This window comes from Pteropus vampyrus, unplaced genomic scaffold (genome assembly GCF_000151845.1).
Source record: "Pteropus vampyrus isolate Shadow unplaced genomic scaffold, Pvam_2.0 Scaffold40, whole genome shotgun sequence".
Lineage (NCBI taxonomy): Eukaryota > Metazoa > Chordata > Mammalia > Chiroptera > Pteropodidae > Pteropus > Pteropus vampyrus.
The window spans coordinates 4,082,943-4,101,711 of record NW_011888821.1 but is presented as its reverse complement, the minus strand read 5'-3'; the positions used below and the strand labels follow the sequence as shown (position 1 = coordinate 4,101,711).

Below are 18,769 nucleotides of genomic sequence, written 5' to 3'. Positions count from 1 at the left end.
TCTAGTTCTGGAAGTACGCTTTCAGGACAGATGTCCCTGCAGGAACCCTCTGATAGCTTCCCACTGCACTGGAATTGAGGGGTTCATTTCAGCTCCTACCCCACTGCTCCTTACCTGCCGGCCACACCAGCTTCCTTTAGGATCCTGGGATCCTTTGGGATCCAAGCTTTCTCCCACCTTCCAGCCTCACCTCTGCCATCTCTTTCAAGTGGCAGGCCTCAGTTTTGCATTTCTCAAAGAATCTTCTGGTCCTTCCTTTGCATGGCCCTCTCAAGAGAGGCCCTCCCTAACCAGCCTCTGAGGTCCTTTCTGCTAGTTATTCCCTAGCATGGGACCTTGTTCATCACCTCCACAGAGCTATCTCAGCGATCCTAGGAAGGTCCATTTACGTCCTTACCTCCCCCGTTCCTTTCCTCTCCCGCAACTGAAAGCAGAAGAGCGAAGACCAAGCCTGGCTTTATCACATCCGGGCTCCCAGCACTGTGCCTATCACACAGCAGGTGCTCAATACATGCTTGAATGAACAGATGGATTTCGCCGAATGGATTTCATAAATCGATTTAAAAATCAGAATACAAAGTTACGTGCGTGTGGCACATGGTATGGCTTATATAAAGGTCAAGAGCCCCCGTGGATAGGCTGGGAAGGAAACCGGAAGTTTCCTGAGGATGCCTGGTTGCCTGGTAACTCCTTAGGGTGTTTGGACAATGGGTTGCTTTCCCCTGCCGTGACTGCCCGTGCTATTCGGAAACAGGCAAGATTCCTTTCAGAAGGCTCCAGTGCCAGTCCAGGTGGAGCCTGGCTTCTCCGGGAAGCCTGCTTGTCCTCAGTAGGCCTGTTCGTGAAGGTGCAGAGAGTCCTGCCTGGATGGGGTCCAAGTCGCCAGAGCTGTTTCGTACCCCCCAAAACAGTGTCATCACATGAGTTAAATAAGCACTGGTTTGAATAATTCAAGGTATGTTCCTCAAATCGTTGTCAAGACAGAAAACGCCTACCCCTTGCCGCCCCACACTAAGAGTTATATCTTGATATTCAGCAGCTATAACAGGGCGACAGCCAGCTCTCACTCACTGAGTGCCTACTCTGTGCCAAGCATGGCGCTCTATGCCTTATGTGCATGGTCTCATTTGATCTTCGACAGACTTTGCAAAACCTTTTAGAACCATTTTAAAGTTAGCAAGGCCACTGCTGGGCCTCACAAGCATTAAGACTCTGAGAAAGATCACAAAGCCGATTACTTCCAACTACACCAGAGACCGCAAAATCAAATGTCAATGGGGCCAGGATGCCAGAACGCAGGAGAGCACAGGCTCTATGTCTGGGGGTTGTCCTCCCCCGCTCAGATGGAGAAGCTCACAATTAGCAATGGTAGCAACCCATCCAATTAAGAGTAACTGAAGTCCTTATCTGTTACAGAGACATATTTATAGATATATGTCTTCCATTCATTTTAATACACTGGACACAGAGGGAATATTTTAAAAATGGTGGGGCAGATAAAATGAGACTTAGCAAAAGTGTAATAACTGTTGAAGTTGAAACCTGGGTATATGGAGGTTCATGTTGTTCTCTCTAAAAAGTCTAATCTACTTTACCTAGTCTTACCTATCTTCCCTTCCCCTCCTCCTTCCTTTTCCTCTTCCCTCTGTCCCTCCCCTCCCTCCCTCCCACTTTCCCTCCCTCCCTCCTTCCTTCCTTCATGGTTGCCAGTTTGGACCCCTGCCCCACTCCACTCTCCTTTCCAGTGAAAACAAATACAGCTTTAAGCACAGTTTGCTTCTTTCTGGAGGGATGCTGGCAGGGTAACTGCGTCTTTGATATTGTCAGAAGCCACACCGCTATAGCTTACCTGCCACACCTGGCCCAGAGGCCTGCTGCTGGTCAGCAGACAGGTGAGATGGCTTCCTAGTACTGTTATGCTGTGGTTCCTTATCAAAGCGTGACAAGTTTAGTAAATACACTCTAAGTCACCTCTTCCTGCTGTGTGACTGGCATTCCTTTAAAGCCTGTCAGACCATATCGCCTTAGATAAAAGTTGACCAACCCCAAACATTTCTCCTTGAGTCAGTTTTTTTTTTTTTTTTTTTGTTTGAAAAAAAAAAAGATAAACCCATAAGAAGCGTACCCAGCTTCCAATCATTCTGCAAGTATGAATGCCTTCACCTACATTATGATGCTTCCTTCGTTTTCTATTCAAGAAGGCATTCTATGAAACTCAAAGCATGCTAATTTTTCCCCAATGAGGGTCAAAAGCTCCAGTATTTAAAAACAATCACATACACAAAAAAGGTCAACACCACATGCAGACCTTACTCTAGTACCTTGTGTGTGCAAAGCCCACAATTCCTAGTATTTTCTGGACAGCCCTCTTCAGCGAAGATATAACTTGCAATCAGGCTGGGTAAAGAGAGACAGTCATTCCTTTCTTAATGGCCAACTACCCAAAAAGTCTCAGTTAAGTGACCTCGACTACTAAGCTAATCAATTAAAATGGATAAGTGAAATACTTTCAACTTTTATTTCAGTAGGCCATTCCTGGGAGGGGAAGAAATGTGAATTCCCAGCATAATTCCATCTCACAGATACAAACATTCTTGCTGCCCTGATGGAGTGGCCCTCTTTTTTAAAGTAAGCTGTTTCCCTCTCTTTCTTTGGATCAGAAAAAGACTGGTTATGGTTCTCTCCAGCCAACTTTGATCAATTTCAACCCTTACAGAAATCCCTGTGGCCATTTCTCAAGGGTAAAAGGCCAAAGGAGATGGGTGTAGAGCACAGAAGGGACATAGCTTCTCTGTTCTTCCAAGAAAGAGAAGGAAAACAGAACACAAACAAGGCAGAAAAAGAAGATAGACAACGAGTTAAACCATAATGATCATTTACTGAGCATCCACTATGTGTCAGGCAGTGCGCTCTGCTCTTTATACACGTCACCTCATTTAATTAATGGGTGACACTGACTACAATTTACTGAGAACAGGTACATACTAGGCACTATGCTTGGTCACGTTATATTTCATGTTATATTTCACTTATGTGTCAAAACCACCCCATTATTACAGAAGATCATCCCCATTTTACAGGCAAGGAAATGGACACTTTGGGAGTTTAAGTCATTTGCTCGGGGAATACAAAGCAAGGCAGGGGTATCCGGCTCAAAAGCCAAACCTCAGTGATCTATATCACGACTGCTGGTCATACGACTGAATAGTTTTGTCAAAACTCATTCAATTGTAAACTAAAGTTGGTCAATTTTATGGGTGTAAACTATACCTCAATAAAGCTGATTCAAAACAACAAGGACCCTCTCTTCACTATACAAATGGCCATCTGCTGTTCCCACTTCCCTATTTCTTCTTGGTGAGTTTTCTTTGACAGCCTTCTTCCTCCTCTCAAGTGACAGGCCTCAAAAGGAACAGGCCCCACCTCCAGCTCTAGGGCCAGGCATGTGACTGCAGCCTAGCCAATCAGTGAATCTCATTCCTTTGACCACTAACTGGTTCAGAGACAGTCATATGACCTAAGCTGGGCCAATGAGAACACTGCCCTGAACTTCTATAAAAGAGAATGAGAAGCTTTGCTCCTGTCAGGGCTGCTTAGCTGGTTCAGCATATCTTGAAGCTGATGATGGCCACTGTCACTGCCCGGTGAGAGCCGTCTTGCAGATGAAGACAGAACAAAGGAAAGCAGAGCTGACAGATGGAGGGTGGTAGCTTCCTGATGACACTGCTTGAGCACCTAGATCCAGCCATTCCTGAAGGTAGACTTTCCAGTGACACCGGCCGATTCCCCTTTCTTTTTCCTTAAGCCAGCCTAAGCTAGGTTTTCTGTCCCTTATGATCAGAGTCCTAATATACCACAAGGCCTTTAAGAAGACCACTTTACCTACCCCATAGCAAATGGAGGAGAGAAAGAGCTATACAGACACGAGCAGGGTTATAGGAACATGACCCAATATGCCTGTTGTCTCCTTTAAGTCTCAGCCTCCTGCTGCAGAGGTGAGCACAAAAGGCGCTGCATGGTTAAATAAGTAGCTCAAGGTACAGATTGAACACATGATTCTCCAGCCTCAAAGCCTTGGTCTTTACCTAAACACTGGTGATTTGCATTTTTGCAAGACTTTTTTTTAATTAGCGGCAGAATCCTTTCATTGCTGGAGTCATACAGAAAACGCTTAATACTCAAAACCAATCAAACTGATGCTGCTATGCTTCCACGGAGGGCAGGGATCCTGGAGGCTGAGGACCCCTAAGCCCCCTGCACAGATATCTCAGCAAACCAGCTGCACAGCTCTGCCCGGACTCCAGACAGTAGAATCCACCCCTTTACAGAACACACTCGGAGCTGGGAGTCCAGACAGTAGAAAACAGGCTGATTTCAAAGTGCCCAGAATCTAGGGCCCTTTCTTTGAAAGTTTTGTGAGGCATGTACACTGTTAGCTCATGGTCACAGACCATCAGCAGTACAAAATGCAGGTCACGCGCCGACCCTCCCAGTGACGTGTGGTCAGCATGGCGCGTCCCCCCGCCGCTGTGCCTCGGAGGCCAACTCACTCAGATCTAGGACATCGTCGGTTTTGATCAGGTCCTCTTCTCGCGTCAGTGGCAACTGGGTCTCGGGCTCCCCTCGCAGTTGCAGTGACAGGGAACGGAGCATGAAGAACACCCGGATGGCCTGGATGAGCAGTTCAGAGAGCAGAGGGTGAGACCGCAGTCGTTTCGGTGAGATTCTCCACATGGAGAAATCACACTGTGCCGCTCGGTTAAAAACAAAAAACAAATAAACAAACAAAACAAAGCCCGCCTCTCCCCTTCTCCCAGTATCATGGTTCTGGTGCTTTGCCTCCAATCAGTTATCCATGGATTCAGGTTTCGACCAGTTGACCTTGACTGAGCACCTGTCATTTGCCAGGCCCTTCTCCCTGGTGTCATGTGACCTTCATGACACCCCTGCTCAGCAGGCAGCCCCGCTTTGAAGCCAGGGCACTGACACCCAAGGAGGTGACGTGACCTGCCCCAGGCCACACACCCAGGGAGGGCTAGAACCAGGACTCTTCTAACCAAAACAGCACGGAATTTGGAAATCTAAATCACGAGGGAGTGTTTCAAGGTCCCACCACTTGAATGTAGGGGCAGTGGAGACAGAGGGAGTGGTTGCTGGTGGGGTTCAGAGCTGACCAGTCTCAATTGAAACCCTCCCTGCCCCTCCCTGGATGAGCCCCTTCACCTTGGAGCCTTGGGCCCTTGGCCTTACAATAAGGGGTGTGCCACTGACGGGAAAGTGGACCTGGCACCTGGCAGGTGTGCAGTGATGTCAGTGCCGAGTGCCTCTCAGGCCTCCCCAGACAGCTCTCTGGAGGCAGAGTGGCCCTCTCAGCACCAGGATTCCTGACTCATACAAGAGGCTTCTGGGCGGAATCCAGCATGGCCATCGGGCGTTTCCAGAAAGCAGAAAAAAGCAGAATCCCAGGCCCCGGAAGCCAGAGAAGTTTGTGCAGAAAGCAGCTTTCACCTGGGGCCAACTTGCCCTGGTGGTACCCTCCCCTGGAGTCCTAGGTTGGTGCTGACTTGCCTACCAACCAGAGACCAAGAAGTGGAAGGGCAGCCAGCCTGCAGGAGGGGCCGCCTCCAGGCCCTCATCCTTGACCTTGGCTGGCTGGCCTGCCTGAGTGTGTGCGCCTGAGAGAAACAGCTCTGGAGTCGGATACGCAAGGGCTACCTGGACTCCCAGCTCCACTGCGCTGGGCACAGCCCCTGGCCTCTGTGCACTTCAATTCTTCTCACCTGTGAAATGGGGGTGGCACCTCTCAGGGCTGCTAGGAGGTTCTGAGATATTGCTGGTGGAGTGTGTTCTGTAAAGGGGTGGCCATCTTTTACCCCAATCACTTGACAGCTGGGCATGGGGGAGGGCATGGGGACAAACCACTGTCGCCACTGGTGAGCACACAAAGATGAATTCCAGCCCACTTTGGGTCTCCTTGTTTACAGTTCTGAGGGCTACAGGCGTGGCCTGCCGAGAGAAGAGGCTGCCTCTATACCACAAGGTGCTTCCCGAAACAAGGAGGAGGAGACAGATTACTGCCCGCAAGGAGCCAGGCTTGCACTGGCTCCTGATAACCCAGGCAGCAAGGATGCCCATCGGCACGTCTAATCCTAATCCTGCCTTGGCCTGGAACCATGGGACGCTTGGGCTAATTAATCTAACGTAGAAAACCAGAAGAATAATCCTACTTCCTGCACCTATTCTGAGGTCATGATTCCCCTTTGTCAACCATAAGCACTAGAGAAAGATAAGCTTTTATATTATAATACAGATGATGGTGGTGGCGGTGGTGGCAGCGTTAGTGCTGATCTGATCTTAGTTTTTTAAGGTACAGTCTTCCTAAAGACAACTGCAACAATCAGAAGAAGAGAGATAATTTCATTTAAAAAAATCGAAATAGCTTTTATTTCTGAAGCTCCTACTGTGTGCCAGACAATGTGGGCAACTTATTGCAATGTAAAGATTTTATGCAGGGAGAAATGGAGCTGAGAAAGGTAGAGCAATCTAAGTTCACGTGGCTGATGAGTGGCTGAGCCAGGGTTGGGACCCGGAAACATTTAATACTTGTGTCACTTAACCAAGCTCACATGGAAAATCAAATGCCCGCACCAGCCCAAGTACAGAAAGCCTAAGATGAGGGTGGGCACTTGAACTATTTGGCAGTCTGAGCTCTTGAAGAGGGAGTCATGACCTTGGAGATGAGAGAAAAAAGAGGAGAAAGGCCCGTCACAGTCAGGTCCATATGGAGTAGATGCTTGATTTCTGTCAAAAATCCATTCCTGGATGTGGTTCCATAGTGTAGCGGTCAGTACGTCTGCTTTACATGCAGAAAGTCCTGGGTTCATGCCCCAGTGGAGCCATGGTCCATGGTCTATGGCCAAGCCACCCTGAACAAGCCCAATGTCTAATCCTGGAAGCTAAGCAGGGTCGGGCCTGGTTAGACTTGGATGGGAGACCACCTAGAAAGACCGGGTGCCGTAGGCATAAATAATAAAATAAAATTAAAAACAAAACATTCCTCTTGGGGTTCTGAAAGCAGAGAAATCAAGCAGGACCCTAGTCGGGGGATGTGGAAAGAGAAATGCGTGTAGCTTTTTACAGCCCATTGCTCTGAAAACCAGAAACCTTCAAATATAAAAGGAATTTGGAATCTGGTTCCTAACGTAGACTTTTCTGGTAAAACATTTGCTTTTGCTTTGTGAACAACAAATGGAAGATATTTCCAGGAATACAGAATAATAAAATAATAAAAAATATAAAGCAGAATATAAAACATATAAAATAAAACCCCCAATAATACTTTTCCTGGTTCCTGCCCCAATTTTTAAGAGAAAGAAGAGTGCAAAAGAAGTCCACACCCATGAACGTGAGGAAGGTAGATTCCCACAGGGCCGGGTGCTCTACCTGGGCAAAAGCTGGGCTCCCACAGGGTGCTACAGGGTCCAGCAGGCATTTTGACCAGCGACACAACTCCAAGAATCCATAAAAAGAAGGTAAAATACCAGAATAAAGGCCGTCAAATTCATCCCTAAAACAATGGCCAGGTCCTCTGCTTATCCATGGCCTGCTGGGTACGGGTGGGGGCTGCACCATGTCATCTCATTCAAGCCTTTTAATGACCTGTGTGGTTCCCATTTTACAGACAGGAAACCAAAACCCAGGCAGGCTGCCCAAATGTGACTCAATTAATAACCGGACTCCAAAGTCTATGTTCTTCCAACCACAAGCGTTTGCCTTCAACAGATTTGAGGCTTGGGACCCAGGCTTTTATTAAGTGCCTTCTTTACTTTGCTAAATAAACATGCAAATCAAACAGTATTATTAAAAAGGAAATATTATTCTTTCAGATGCTTCCACAGAATTCCAGGAAAACAGACTCTGAAAGAACAGATTATGATTAGATTTAAAAGGGGCTGACTACTGACTAAGCTCAAATATCAAGAAGAGACTTCTCCAGTTTGCTTCAATGCACCTAGGAGCAAACTCTGGCACGGAGAGTCCTAGGGAAGGAGTCCAATGGGTAGGGCAGGAGGACGGAAGGCTTCAGATTCAGGCAGACCTGGCTCAACCTGTGGTCAGGTGAGTCCCGTGAATTCTCCAGGCCCAGGCTCAAGCTCTAGAAATGGGGCCCCACCACCTCTGGTCACAGGGCCACCATGAACGTGCAACAGCATAGTGCAGGTGACACACCGAGCCCTGGAGCTGGTCCTGGATCAAATGCTGTTGGAGCTCTCTCCCCTGCATCCCTTGCTGCATTTGCAGGCTGCTCGCTGAGTTTAGGCGACAATCACTCAGGGTTAGTAGCCCACCGAGGCCGTGGATGTGGCCGTGCACAGAGTGCTGAAGCAGTTTAAAGTGGGCACAGCCCATTGGGAAAGCAATCTGGCAATATGCGGAGAGTCACAAAAAAAAAATGTTCATACCCTTTGAACCAGAAATTCCACTTCTGGGAACTTATCCTAAAGAAATAAGCCAAAAGAAAGAAAACACTGTATTTGTGAAGCTGCTCATTACAGTTTAGTTGAAAATAATGTAATACTGCAAGCAACCAAAATGTCTACCAGTACGAAAACGCCTAAGTAAATGATGGCAGAAGTCAGCAGATGAACTTTTATGTACCAGTAAGAAGTCAGACTTATTAAAACTGTATTACCACATGACAAACTTCTTGCTTTACAATGGAGAAAAAGAGAGTGAGGATAAAGCAAGGTCATGGTACGCTCTCCCTGCAACCATGAAAAGATGTATTTGCAAAAAAAAAAAAAATAGGGAGGAGTCACAAAAAATGTCTAAGTGTTATTTGTTTAGGGTGATGAAATCATGGAAAGTTCTTTCTCTCTACTTTTGAAACCTTATGAGATGCTATTGTATTTTCTTTAATGTGTAATACACATCTGAAAAGTAAAGCAAAATATCCTATTTCCTCAAGGACGATACTGATAAGCACAAAAAAAATGTCTGTGCTTTTATAAGAAAACAGGGAAACAGAATGCAGGGATAAATAAAACTTCGTGCAAATACCTTTATTTCATAATGGCTTCCAAGATTCCTACATGTGACTAGAGGCTTATATTCAGATTGTAATATTCACTACAAAATCCTCTTCCTCTCTTTTCTCTAGCATTAAGCTTCAGGAGATTTAGGCCATGAAAGACTCTTTCTTTCCCACCTAAGATGCTAGAATGCTCCACTGCTGTTCAGCCAACATCTGAGCATTTACTGTGTGCTAGGCACTGAGCTTGTCACCTCACAGTCGCTCTTTCTCATATACCTTGGGCAAGAGCCGAAAGGCATGACACACGAGGAAGCTGGGGCTCAGGAAGGTCAAGTAACTTGCTCAAGGTCATACAGCTAGAGATAGTAAGGAACCTTGGTTGGTCTGACTCACGAGCCTGTTCTCTCTTAACTGCTTCTCTCAACTTCCCCTACACATTGGGTGAGTCCGGCCCAAGCCCGCGGTCCTGTTCACAGCTCTCATTCGACCCCAGCAGTTCCAATGATCCTCCTTTCAACACGAATTTCCCTTCTATTCTTCTGTAAGGCTTGCACCTCCTAACTTTCCCATAAGGTAGGAAATCAATGAAAAACTGAATAATGATGCTTGTGCTACCTCTACGTGCTGCTGAACTCAGAGCTGGGACCTGTGTGGGCTGTTCTGCAGAGGGTAGTGTGGGCCCAGTCAGCTGCCACAGCTTAGTGGCACTCTTGCTATTTTGGTCTTATTTTAATTTTATATTATTTGTTCACTGCCTATTCTTAAATCTTGCACGGTGTATGGCACCTAGAAAACGCCCAACAAATATGTCAAGCGAAAGAATAAACAATGTAACGTGACTTTATTGCCTCCCCATGGCCTGCAAGGCCCTGCTGCCCTCCTCTCCTGTCCCCACCCCACCCCTCCTCCTCTCCCCTTGCTTGCTCTTCTTTAGTCACCCTGCTCCTTGAACACACCATACGCTGTCCCATCTTGTGGGCTTTGCATGCACTGTTCCTGTCGTCTGGAAAGCGCCTCCCAGAAGTCTTTGCGAGGCTGGCTCGCATATCAACCTTGCTATCTCACTCTTTAGGTTCAGCTCAGAGGCCAACCTTGGTGGAGCACCCCTCCTGACCCCTCTATTTCTAAAGGAGGGCCACCCCTCTTTACTTCAGAGCCTTTCCTGCCCTCTGATACCAAAATGGACACTTGCTTATTTCTTAATCAACTTTATCTCTCTCGATGTCATGTGATGTCCAGAAAACAGGGATGTCTAACAAGTTGGCGACGATTTACTAGTCAGGGTTGTTTGAACTTTCCTGACAAGTCCTTAAGGAAAATAAAGGGTGGGATTTCTGAAAAGCCTCCTAAAAGTTAGAAAAGTCTACTTGGTAGAAAAAAAAAAGAAAAAAAAAAGAAAAAGAAAACCTTTGAATCCAAAAGGATGAAATGGAATGTTATTTGGATAGAAGCAAAGAACTTGAAACAAACCACATAAGCCCTCAATTGCTTGCTAAACCATACACTTCCTTAAGATCAAATTCAAAGCACACTGCTGTGTTCTGATGTCTGGGATGGGCTCAGGAGCTAAGTTTCTGGAGCATTCCAAACAGTTGCCTTGCAACAGGAACGGGACTGAGGTGAGTGGTGGAAATTCCCCTTTGGAGATGGTATTGTACACCTCAAACTAATATAATACTTTAAGTATGACGACTATACTTAAAGAAAAAAAAAAAAAAACGATTCTTGAAGTCACAAAGGGAGGCTTCTCTTAGGTTGATGGCTTTGCTTGGAGGTGGCCAGCCCTGTTTTATATCACTCTGCCACCTAAACCCACGGACCCTGGGACAAGAGAGTTGCTTTTATGAACTTGTTACGTGGACAAAGGCTGACCGAGAGCCCCCAGAGAAGTCGGGACGTTCCCAGGAGCTCTGTCTGTGCTTCAGTTAGCAGTCTGGACCGTGTATATCATCTGGGGCGAGGGAGGTGGGCAGCAGAGCCGTAGGAGCCCACACCTAAGTGACATGTGAGGGGCACTGGGAAGAAGCGAAGCCCTGTGATCGAGAACTGCTGCCGGCCTTCTGTGTTTCTTCCTGTCACTGAGTCCTGACAATAACTCTGGCAAGGCGAGCGCATGCTGCTTTCTAGATGAAGAGAGTGGCTCAGAAGGGAGAAGGCACCCCAAAGCACGAGGAGCTCTCCCTCTGCCATAGGCCTCATCCCTAAATTCTCTCATTCTCTCCTATGGATCAGGACCGCCTGCCCCAGGCCAGCAGAGCATGTCGGAATCCATTAACAATGCCAAGGCCGCCAGAGACACGGCTCCTCCAGCCCCTCCAGACCCATCCCTTCCTATGGCGTGTCTCTTGTTCTGGCTCCAGCCACAGTCCCCTGGAAAGGGCTGTATCTCTCTGGTGCCTGCTCCGCCTTCTTTACTAGGTAGGATTAGGGGCCTGATCCCATGTTCCTTCCCTAATGGCCCCAGCCACATGGATTGATGCTGCCTCTTCCCACCTTCCCCTCTAGACTCTGATTCCTCGAGGACTGGGGCTGTGTTTTCTATGTCCCTGGTGTCCGGCACTGAGCGGGGCTGATAAACAGCAGTGGGGAGCAGTGGGGAGCAGCGGGTCAGTGTGACTGAGAGTGTAAGCTCTGGAGGCCACACCCCCTACGCTGAATCCTGGCTCTGCCACTTACTAGCTAGGTAACCTTGAGCAAATTACTTGACCTCTTCGTGCCCCCGTTTCTTCCTCGGTAGCATGGGGATGATAGCGCCAGTCTCCTAGGACGGCTGTGGAATCACTCGAGGAAGTTCACATGAAGAACTGCTATGAATGATCCACTACGTAACAAAGACCATGCGTGCACGTAAGTGTTAAGAAACCTGATGGACTGTGACCCAGAAAGCAGGCAGATGCGACCCAGCGCGGCGGCCCTCAGTGCTCAGAGGCTGAAGAGGACTGCGGGGACAGAGTCCTCCTGGCCTGGGGACACTGCAGCCCCTCTAGGCACACAGCTTCGCTGTAACTTTGCTAGGGAGCACTTCTTAGGCCAACCCAAGGCTAAGGGTGAGCGTGCCCACGTCATGGAGTCACTTGTCAGAACCAGTCCTCTTATAAAAGCCGACACCAAGAATGCCCAGTGCAAACACTGCCACCCACAAACATAACTATGTGCGCACCGCAGGGCCTGCAGCACTGGCTGGGAGCACGAGGAAGGCCAGGGCGGGTCTTGTGGTGAGGCCTGCGGGTTTGGTCAGATAGCAGGGAATGTGGATTGACTTAAAGACACGTGTGTCCCACTTCCTCTGCCCCGCCAGCTTCCTCGGTCTGAGGTGGATCTAGCAGGTCCCTCCTGCTTCTCATAATCCAAAAGTTAAACACCTCAGCTGCTCTGGTTACACTGGGATTAATTCAGAAGAAGACGCAGGCTGATAACAGGAGCTGAGTTCAAATAAATTCCACTAATTTATCCACTAACATTCACGTCTCCAGGGAATGATTTTCTAGGAAAAGGTTATGGTGCTTTCTAAGAAAGAAAGTGTGATCTTATGAGGGAGATAAAATACCGTGAACAGCCTTGCGAGACTGCTTCAGAAAAAAAGCACTGATAACAGAAGCACACTCTCCAGCTGGGTTCTGAGAACTAATCTGCCCTTCGCTCACGTCTGGCAGGCCGGCAAGAATTACCATTTCGTTTGCGTGTGCCTCACCCCAAGATCATGCAGATACCTTAACATCACACCATCTCCAGGGGTCCTGAGCCTATCTGGGCTAAGATTTCTCACCAGCCTCACCTGCACTGCGTTGATGGTGACGCTGCTCACTCCCCCACATCTTTCAGAAGCCCAGCCCCAGGGCTTCCTCTCCCAGAGCTCAGGGGTGGCCTGCACCAGCCACGAACGCAGCCCGCCTACAACCCACATCCGGTGCCAGGTGCGATGGGATTTCAATCCCTGCTTTGGCAGAGGGCAGCAGGCTTTGGAAGTTTCGCCTGGCGGCAGGATGTGGGGAGGCGCTGTCTGTCTACCCACTATCTGAACTCGTGTGGGACGGGGGGCTCTTGACCCGGTCAGAGCCTCGTCCCTTCCTTCCCTGGGAGTGGTCCAGCGCTCACTCACCCGCCGGGTCTTCTCCACGTCACCACATGGCAGTCGCTTCACAAAGTCTATGCCTGTCAGCGGCGTGCCCGTGGGGGGCAGCAGGATGGAGGCATCCATCATGAGATACTCCACGTTCATGGGCTTCATCTAGAAGAGAGACATCACAGGAGACCTCACTGAAGGGAGAAGGGGACCGGGCGGGTCACACAGGCCCACGCATAGTAAATGAGCGCATGAAATCCGGATTAAGGCTGAGGGGAAGCCTCAAGGCAGGAAGGCCTGTGAGAGAAAGGCCTTTTGTTTTCTAAGGTGCATTTTCCTTCATTTGAAGTGACAGCTTAGACACTCTTGAGAAATAGCCTTCTTGCTACGAAAAGCTTTGCTTTCCCATCCTCATTCCCCTCCACCGAGCAGCAGGGCATGGGGTCCTCCGGATGAGGCCGGTCCCTTTACGATAGTCCCTTTAGGGTGGTCTGCCCGTGTGTGTCCCTGACTGCTGCCCGCTTCCTACTCTTTGTACTTCTGGGAACGATGACAACAATCGTAGTGATGGCAGCTTCCATTTAAGGAGTGCTGCCTACGGGACAAGCTAAAGGCTTTGCGTGTTTGGTCCTGTGTCATGTTCCCAGCAGCCGCAGAGGAGATGCTTCCCAATCTGCTAATGAGAAAACAGACTCAGAGAAGCCGAGGACTGGATCCGGGCCACCTCAGCTGGCTGACCACAGCCCAGACACAGACCCCCGATGACTTCCACCACACGACCAACATGCCCCCTTCCTTCCTCGCCCCCTTAGCATCTTACCTGGGGTAATATAACAAACCCACTTATTGAGCATCTACTAAGTGCCAGGCACTGCAGGGCTCACCTCGTACTGGACAGAGAATGCTGGTGCTGTCCCATATTATAAAGGAGAATACTGATCTCAGAGAAAGGGTGTATGCCCACAGCCGCTGGGCCAGACAGGGCCAGAGCTGTCTGCCTCCTTCACACCACTTCCACGAAGCCCTCTCCGATTACTAAGGCATCTGAAACCATCACCTCCCCTCCCGAAACTTTGCTGCACCAGTACCGACCATTTAATGCACACATATTGGACTTCATTTACCTGGCTTCATAAAGGAACGACGCTTCACAAAGGTGAATTTTCTATGAAATTAATTTTACTCCTTAAAGCACCATGAACTGATTTTTGTGTCTTTTTTGGAATGTGGGCTTCAATCGTATCACATTTTTTTGTCCCTCCTGTAACATAAAGCTGACTAAACAGGGCAAGGTTGTGGTGAGGGCCCGGCTGTCCAGAGACCTGGCGAACGGGCCAGGGATTGGAGGTGCCACTGAGCGCATGCCGCCTGCCTTTTACTTTTGGACACTGTAGGCACTTTCCTCCAGAGGCCTGTGGTTCACCATCCCAAATCCCTTTATCCCAGAGCAGGGGTGGCGGAGCCCCATTTCCTGCCTCAGGGCTGCCCTTGGCATCGACCCTCCAGCAGAGCCTTCACAGCCCGCCTTCTGCACCCTTGCAAATCTCCTCCGCTCTGCTCCCGCTGCCCTCAACCTCCTTCCCAGCACGTCCATTCTAGCCGGCTGTCAGCGGGCACACCAGATGGCCGCGCTCGCGCTCTGTATGCCTTTTGCATTAAAAAAGAGGTGATAAGAAAAATGAGCGAAGGGTCAAAAGCAAAGGCCTGGCTTTAGTGCAGGGGCCTCCGTGAGCACTTGAGCAGCACCCACGGGCCTGCACTCACTACATTTACCTTGGTAGCTGGTTTCCTAAAGTCTGAGCTTAGTACTGACTTTCAGAAAATAGGACTGGGGCTGTGTCAACTTTGTATTTCTCTAGAGTGCCAGGCACTGTGCAGGACACACAATAAACATGCGATTAAGACAAATAAAACCCAAGAAGCTCCCTACAGTGGGAAGGAGAGAAACTGAATAGTCATTGTACAAAGACTATACAGGAGGCACCCCTTAGGTGTTTCACATCCAGCCTGGGCAGCTATGTGGCTTGGGCCCCATTTTACACACAGAAAAATCAAGGCTCAGAATGTCAGCAACCTGCCCAAGATGGCACAGTTCGTAGCAAAAGCAGAAACTCAGCGGGGGTTAGAAGCCTGAGCTTTTCAGCGCCATCAAGTGACATATGAGCCTTACGTTTCCAAACAGGAAACCAAACTGTGGGGAATGACATGGCAGAAGGGGACGTCACAGGGCTAAAACGATAGCAAACCACTGAATCCACTCTACTCTAATTAATGGTCCAACGAGTAGAAGACTGACATACTCTTCTGGGGGGTCGTGGATGAGGGGGGCGGCTGTGGCCAGCAACGGGAGTGAGGTACTCACAGGCACCCCTGCATATCACGGCGAGGTCTGGGCGCTTTTGCAGATGAATTATGCCAGTTGATGCTTTTCCCTTGAAAAGACTCTGCGGGGGCCTCAGACGTGCTGTGGGAGAGGACCCAGCTGTGGTGAGGGCCCAGCTGTCCAGATCCTTGGTGACAGGCCAGGGAGCCAGGGAGCCAGGGAGCCACACTCACACTGCCCGCCTTTTTCTCTTGGACACTTTAAACACTTAGGCTTACTATAAACTCCCCAAATCACTTTACCCTTTGGTGAGTAATGTCGATGAAAAGGATCATTTGTCTTCTATGTATTGAGTGCCAACTAAGGGACAGGTGCTGGAGATGCAGCGACAAAGGAACAACACAGAAAGCTGTAATCTTCTGAACCTGTCTTTTCCTATGATTCTGCCTGCTGGAGGGAGAAAGGGAAGGCTCTGGGCTGATGCTGCGGATTCAAGGAGGAGCTACATGCTGGAACATTCTGGTGGCCCGGCAAAGGAGGCAGCATTATAACAGAGAAGGGCAGGGGGCTGGGAGACGAGCTGCTCTGCCCCTCGCTGGCCAGGCACACGTGGACACCTCACTCAATCTGGCTCTCGTTTCCTTATCAGTAAAGGGAGGCTAATGGTAGCAGTTGACCTGGGGATTAAGAAATTTAATATACATAACGGGCTTTCCACACCTGACACAAAGTAAGTCCTCAATCAAATACTATTCACATCAAAGTGAATCTTTCTGACCCATCTCACGACACAGCCCGACTCAGAGGGAGGGAATGTCCTCTGAAATTTCCACGGTGGTGGGGATCAAAATTTCCAATTCACTCCCCAACCCCGAGTCTCTGCCATCCAGGCAGCGAGCCCCAAGTTAGAGTGCTCTCTCTCGGATCGGCAGGGCACGCTTTGGGGGCACACAGGTGCCTTCTGGCCCCTCACTTACTGTCATGCTCCTGTACTCATCTTCGAACATGTCCAAAAATATTTCTTCTCCCTAAAAGGAAAGGAAGGGAGGGTAGAGGAGATTATGCATATTTCTTTTCCATAAACAACAAAGTATTATAAACTTCAGTTCACGGCTTTTGGGGCCATCTGTTTCTCGTTAGTGAGTTCTCGTAAATCACCAGGAAGTAAAATGCACACGTGCACACGAACACACACGCTCAACCGAAAGCCCAGCTATCGAATTGCGCCTCTCAATGTTTTTCTCCTTTTTTAAAGCACATGTAGTTAGATTTCTTCTGTCAAGGCAATTAAGAAACACAAACTGAAAATAACACCATATATAATTAAAATATGACAACGGTTACTATGTCGAGTGTATAAGATCCTCTATTTGTTGAGAATGGCTGAAGAAATGGGGAACCCTGGTTAAAACTCTGAGGCTCCACACGTCTGAAAGGAATTAATATGCCTAACACTAAAATTATACAGCCTGTTCCGTTCATTGTTGAGCTGCGCCCTTGGGGTTTTTTGCAGTTCCTGCAGGCCTGAGGACCCTGTCCAGGAGGTTCCTCTCTGAACAGGGTGGTGGGTGTGAACTTGGCTCACATAAACCAGGGGCCGAATCCCAGCTTTACCTCTCAGAGCCTCTCTTTGTTTCGCTGCAAGACTGGGATGCCTGCCCGTGTCTGTGTGGGTCCTTGTGAAGATGAAATGAGTTAACGCGCATAAAGTGCTGAGCACAGAACCTGCCAATTGGTCAGGGCTGGTAAGTGTTAGAGCTCAGATCACTGCTGGATGGGTCCACAGCTGGCGGGGGGTGGGGAGACTCAGCTGAATGCAACATGACTGTTGGAACTGTGCTGTCTCTCATAAATCCTGAAACAATCAATCTCTCTCTCTCGCGCGCGCGCGCGCGCGCGCACACACACACACAACACACACACAGAGTTTTGCGCGTGCATGCAGAGTTGGGATGGGAAAAACAATCGATCTTTTATACATCTTTCTAGTTATCAGAACTACAGATAAACTTGAATATTCTTGCGTGCTGTATAACCACAGAAATAACCCCTGAAAACCCAAAAGCTTCTGATATTCCACTTAGGGTGTGAACCTTATAGGATAAAAGAGAGACAAATCTGAGTTGGCAGAAGAGAGCTGTGACTGAAATACAGCAAGTCCTCACTTAATGTAGTTGATTAGAAACTGCGACATTAAGTGAGATGGCATATGACGAAATCAACTTCACTACAGGCTCATTGATACAAACAAGAGTTAAGTTCCTACCACATATTTCTGATCACAAGACCACCACCAAACTTCTGAATAAAGACCTTAAACACTTCTAATATTAAACACTGAAATAAATGTGAGCTATTCATACATTTAAGAAAGACTAATAAAAACAAGTGAGGTCATTTTTTTCCAACCTGCTTATTCCAGTTCAGGGTTGCAGGTGGCTGGAGCCTGTCCTGGCAGCTCACGCCGCAAGGTGGGACACACCTGGACAGGATGGCCTTCTATCACAGGGCCATTCACGCACGCCCACTCACTAAAACTGGGACTACTTAGACACACCGATTCACCTCACGTGCACATCTTCGGGATGTGAGAGGAAACCGGAGTCCCCAGAGAACACCCACACAGACGTGGGGAAAATGTGCAAACTCCACACAGGCAGTGGCCCAGGCTGGGAATCCACTTTCTTCCCTCATTAATGTTATAATGAAGTGACATTGAACGAAATGATGTTATCTAAGGACCTGCGTATAGCTCTCCTGTTAATGATAAAGAAAAACCCTCTGGGAAAATGCCTACTAATGTGTCCTTCCGTTTTTGTGACCCGAAAGCTTTCTAGGGGGGAAATACACTGAGAACAATTATACTGGAAAGAGATTCAAAGATGACTAATGCAACCGTGAGGTTTCTGCCTATTTCTGGGCTTTGCTACAGGACATATGTCCTCACTTGGTGGCCATGTGTGGTTTGGGACGGTCTAAGGGGAGACGAGGATTTCCTCGCCAGGGTGTGGGGGCCTACAGTGGTGCCACCCTCATCTGGGCATGTCCACCGTGTTGCTGCTGCATGGGGGTCATCTGACCCCTGAGAACTGGATTTCTAGATTATGTGACCTGGTTTTATCTCAGTGAACACGGACAATCATGGCCAGTGGCTTAAAGAGCTTCCCACAGAGAAAAAGGTTCCTTGCATATATGCGTATAATCCACAGCAGTTTGGAGAGAAAACAGAAGATGAAACACAGATAAACAAGGAAATGGCAGCACCGACGCTTTTACTCCCCCTGAGAGGATCTCTCCATCGGTCAGACTGAGAAGGGAAACCATCACTAACGGGATCTGGAGAGATCTG

At 48.5% G+C, this 18,769-nt stretch overlaps 1 protein-coding gene across 13 annotated transcripts in view; it reads right to left on the bottom strand.

Moving 5' to 3' along the window:
* The window catches only part of CLEC16A (C-type lectin domain containing 16A), a 205,279-nt gene that overhangs the window by 95,999 nt on the left and 90,511 nt on the right, over nucleotides 1-18,769 (bottom strand). For all 13 annotated transcript variants that reach the window (XM_023529618.1, XM_023529616.1, XM_023529617.1 and 10 more), the window contains 3 exons: nucleotides 16,398-16,448; nucleotides 13,134-13,262; nucleotides 4,551-4,671 (listed from right to left, as the gene is read on the bottom strand). In XM_023529618.1, coding sequence (XP_023385386.1) covers nucleotides 4,551-4,671; nucleotides 13,134-13,262; nucleotides 16,398-16,448 — 301 coding nt within the window. The remainder of the gene's footprint in view (nucleotides 1-4,550; nucleotides 4,672-13,133; nucleotides 13,263-16,397; nucleotides 16,449-18,769) is intronic.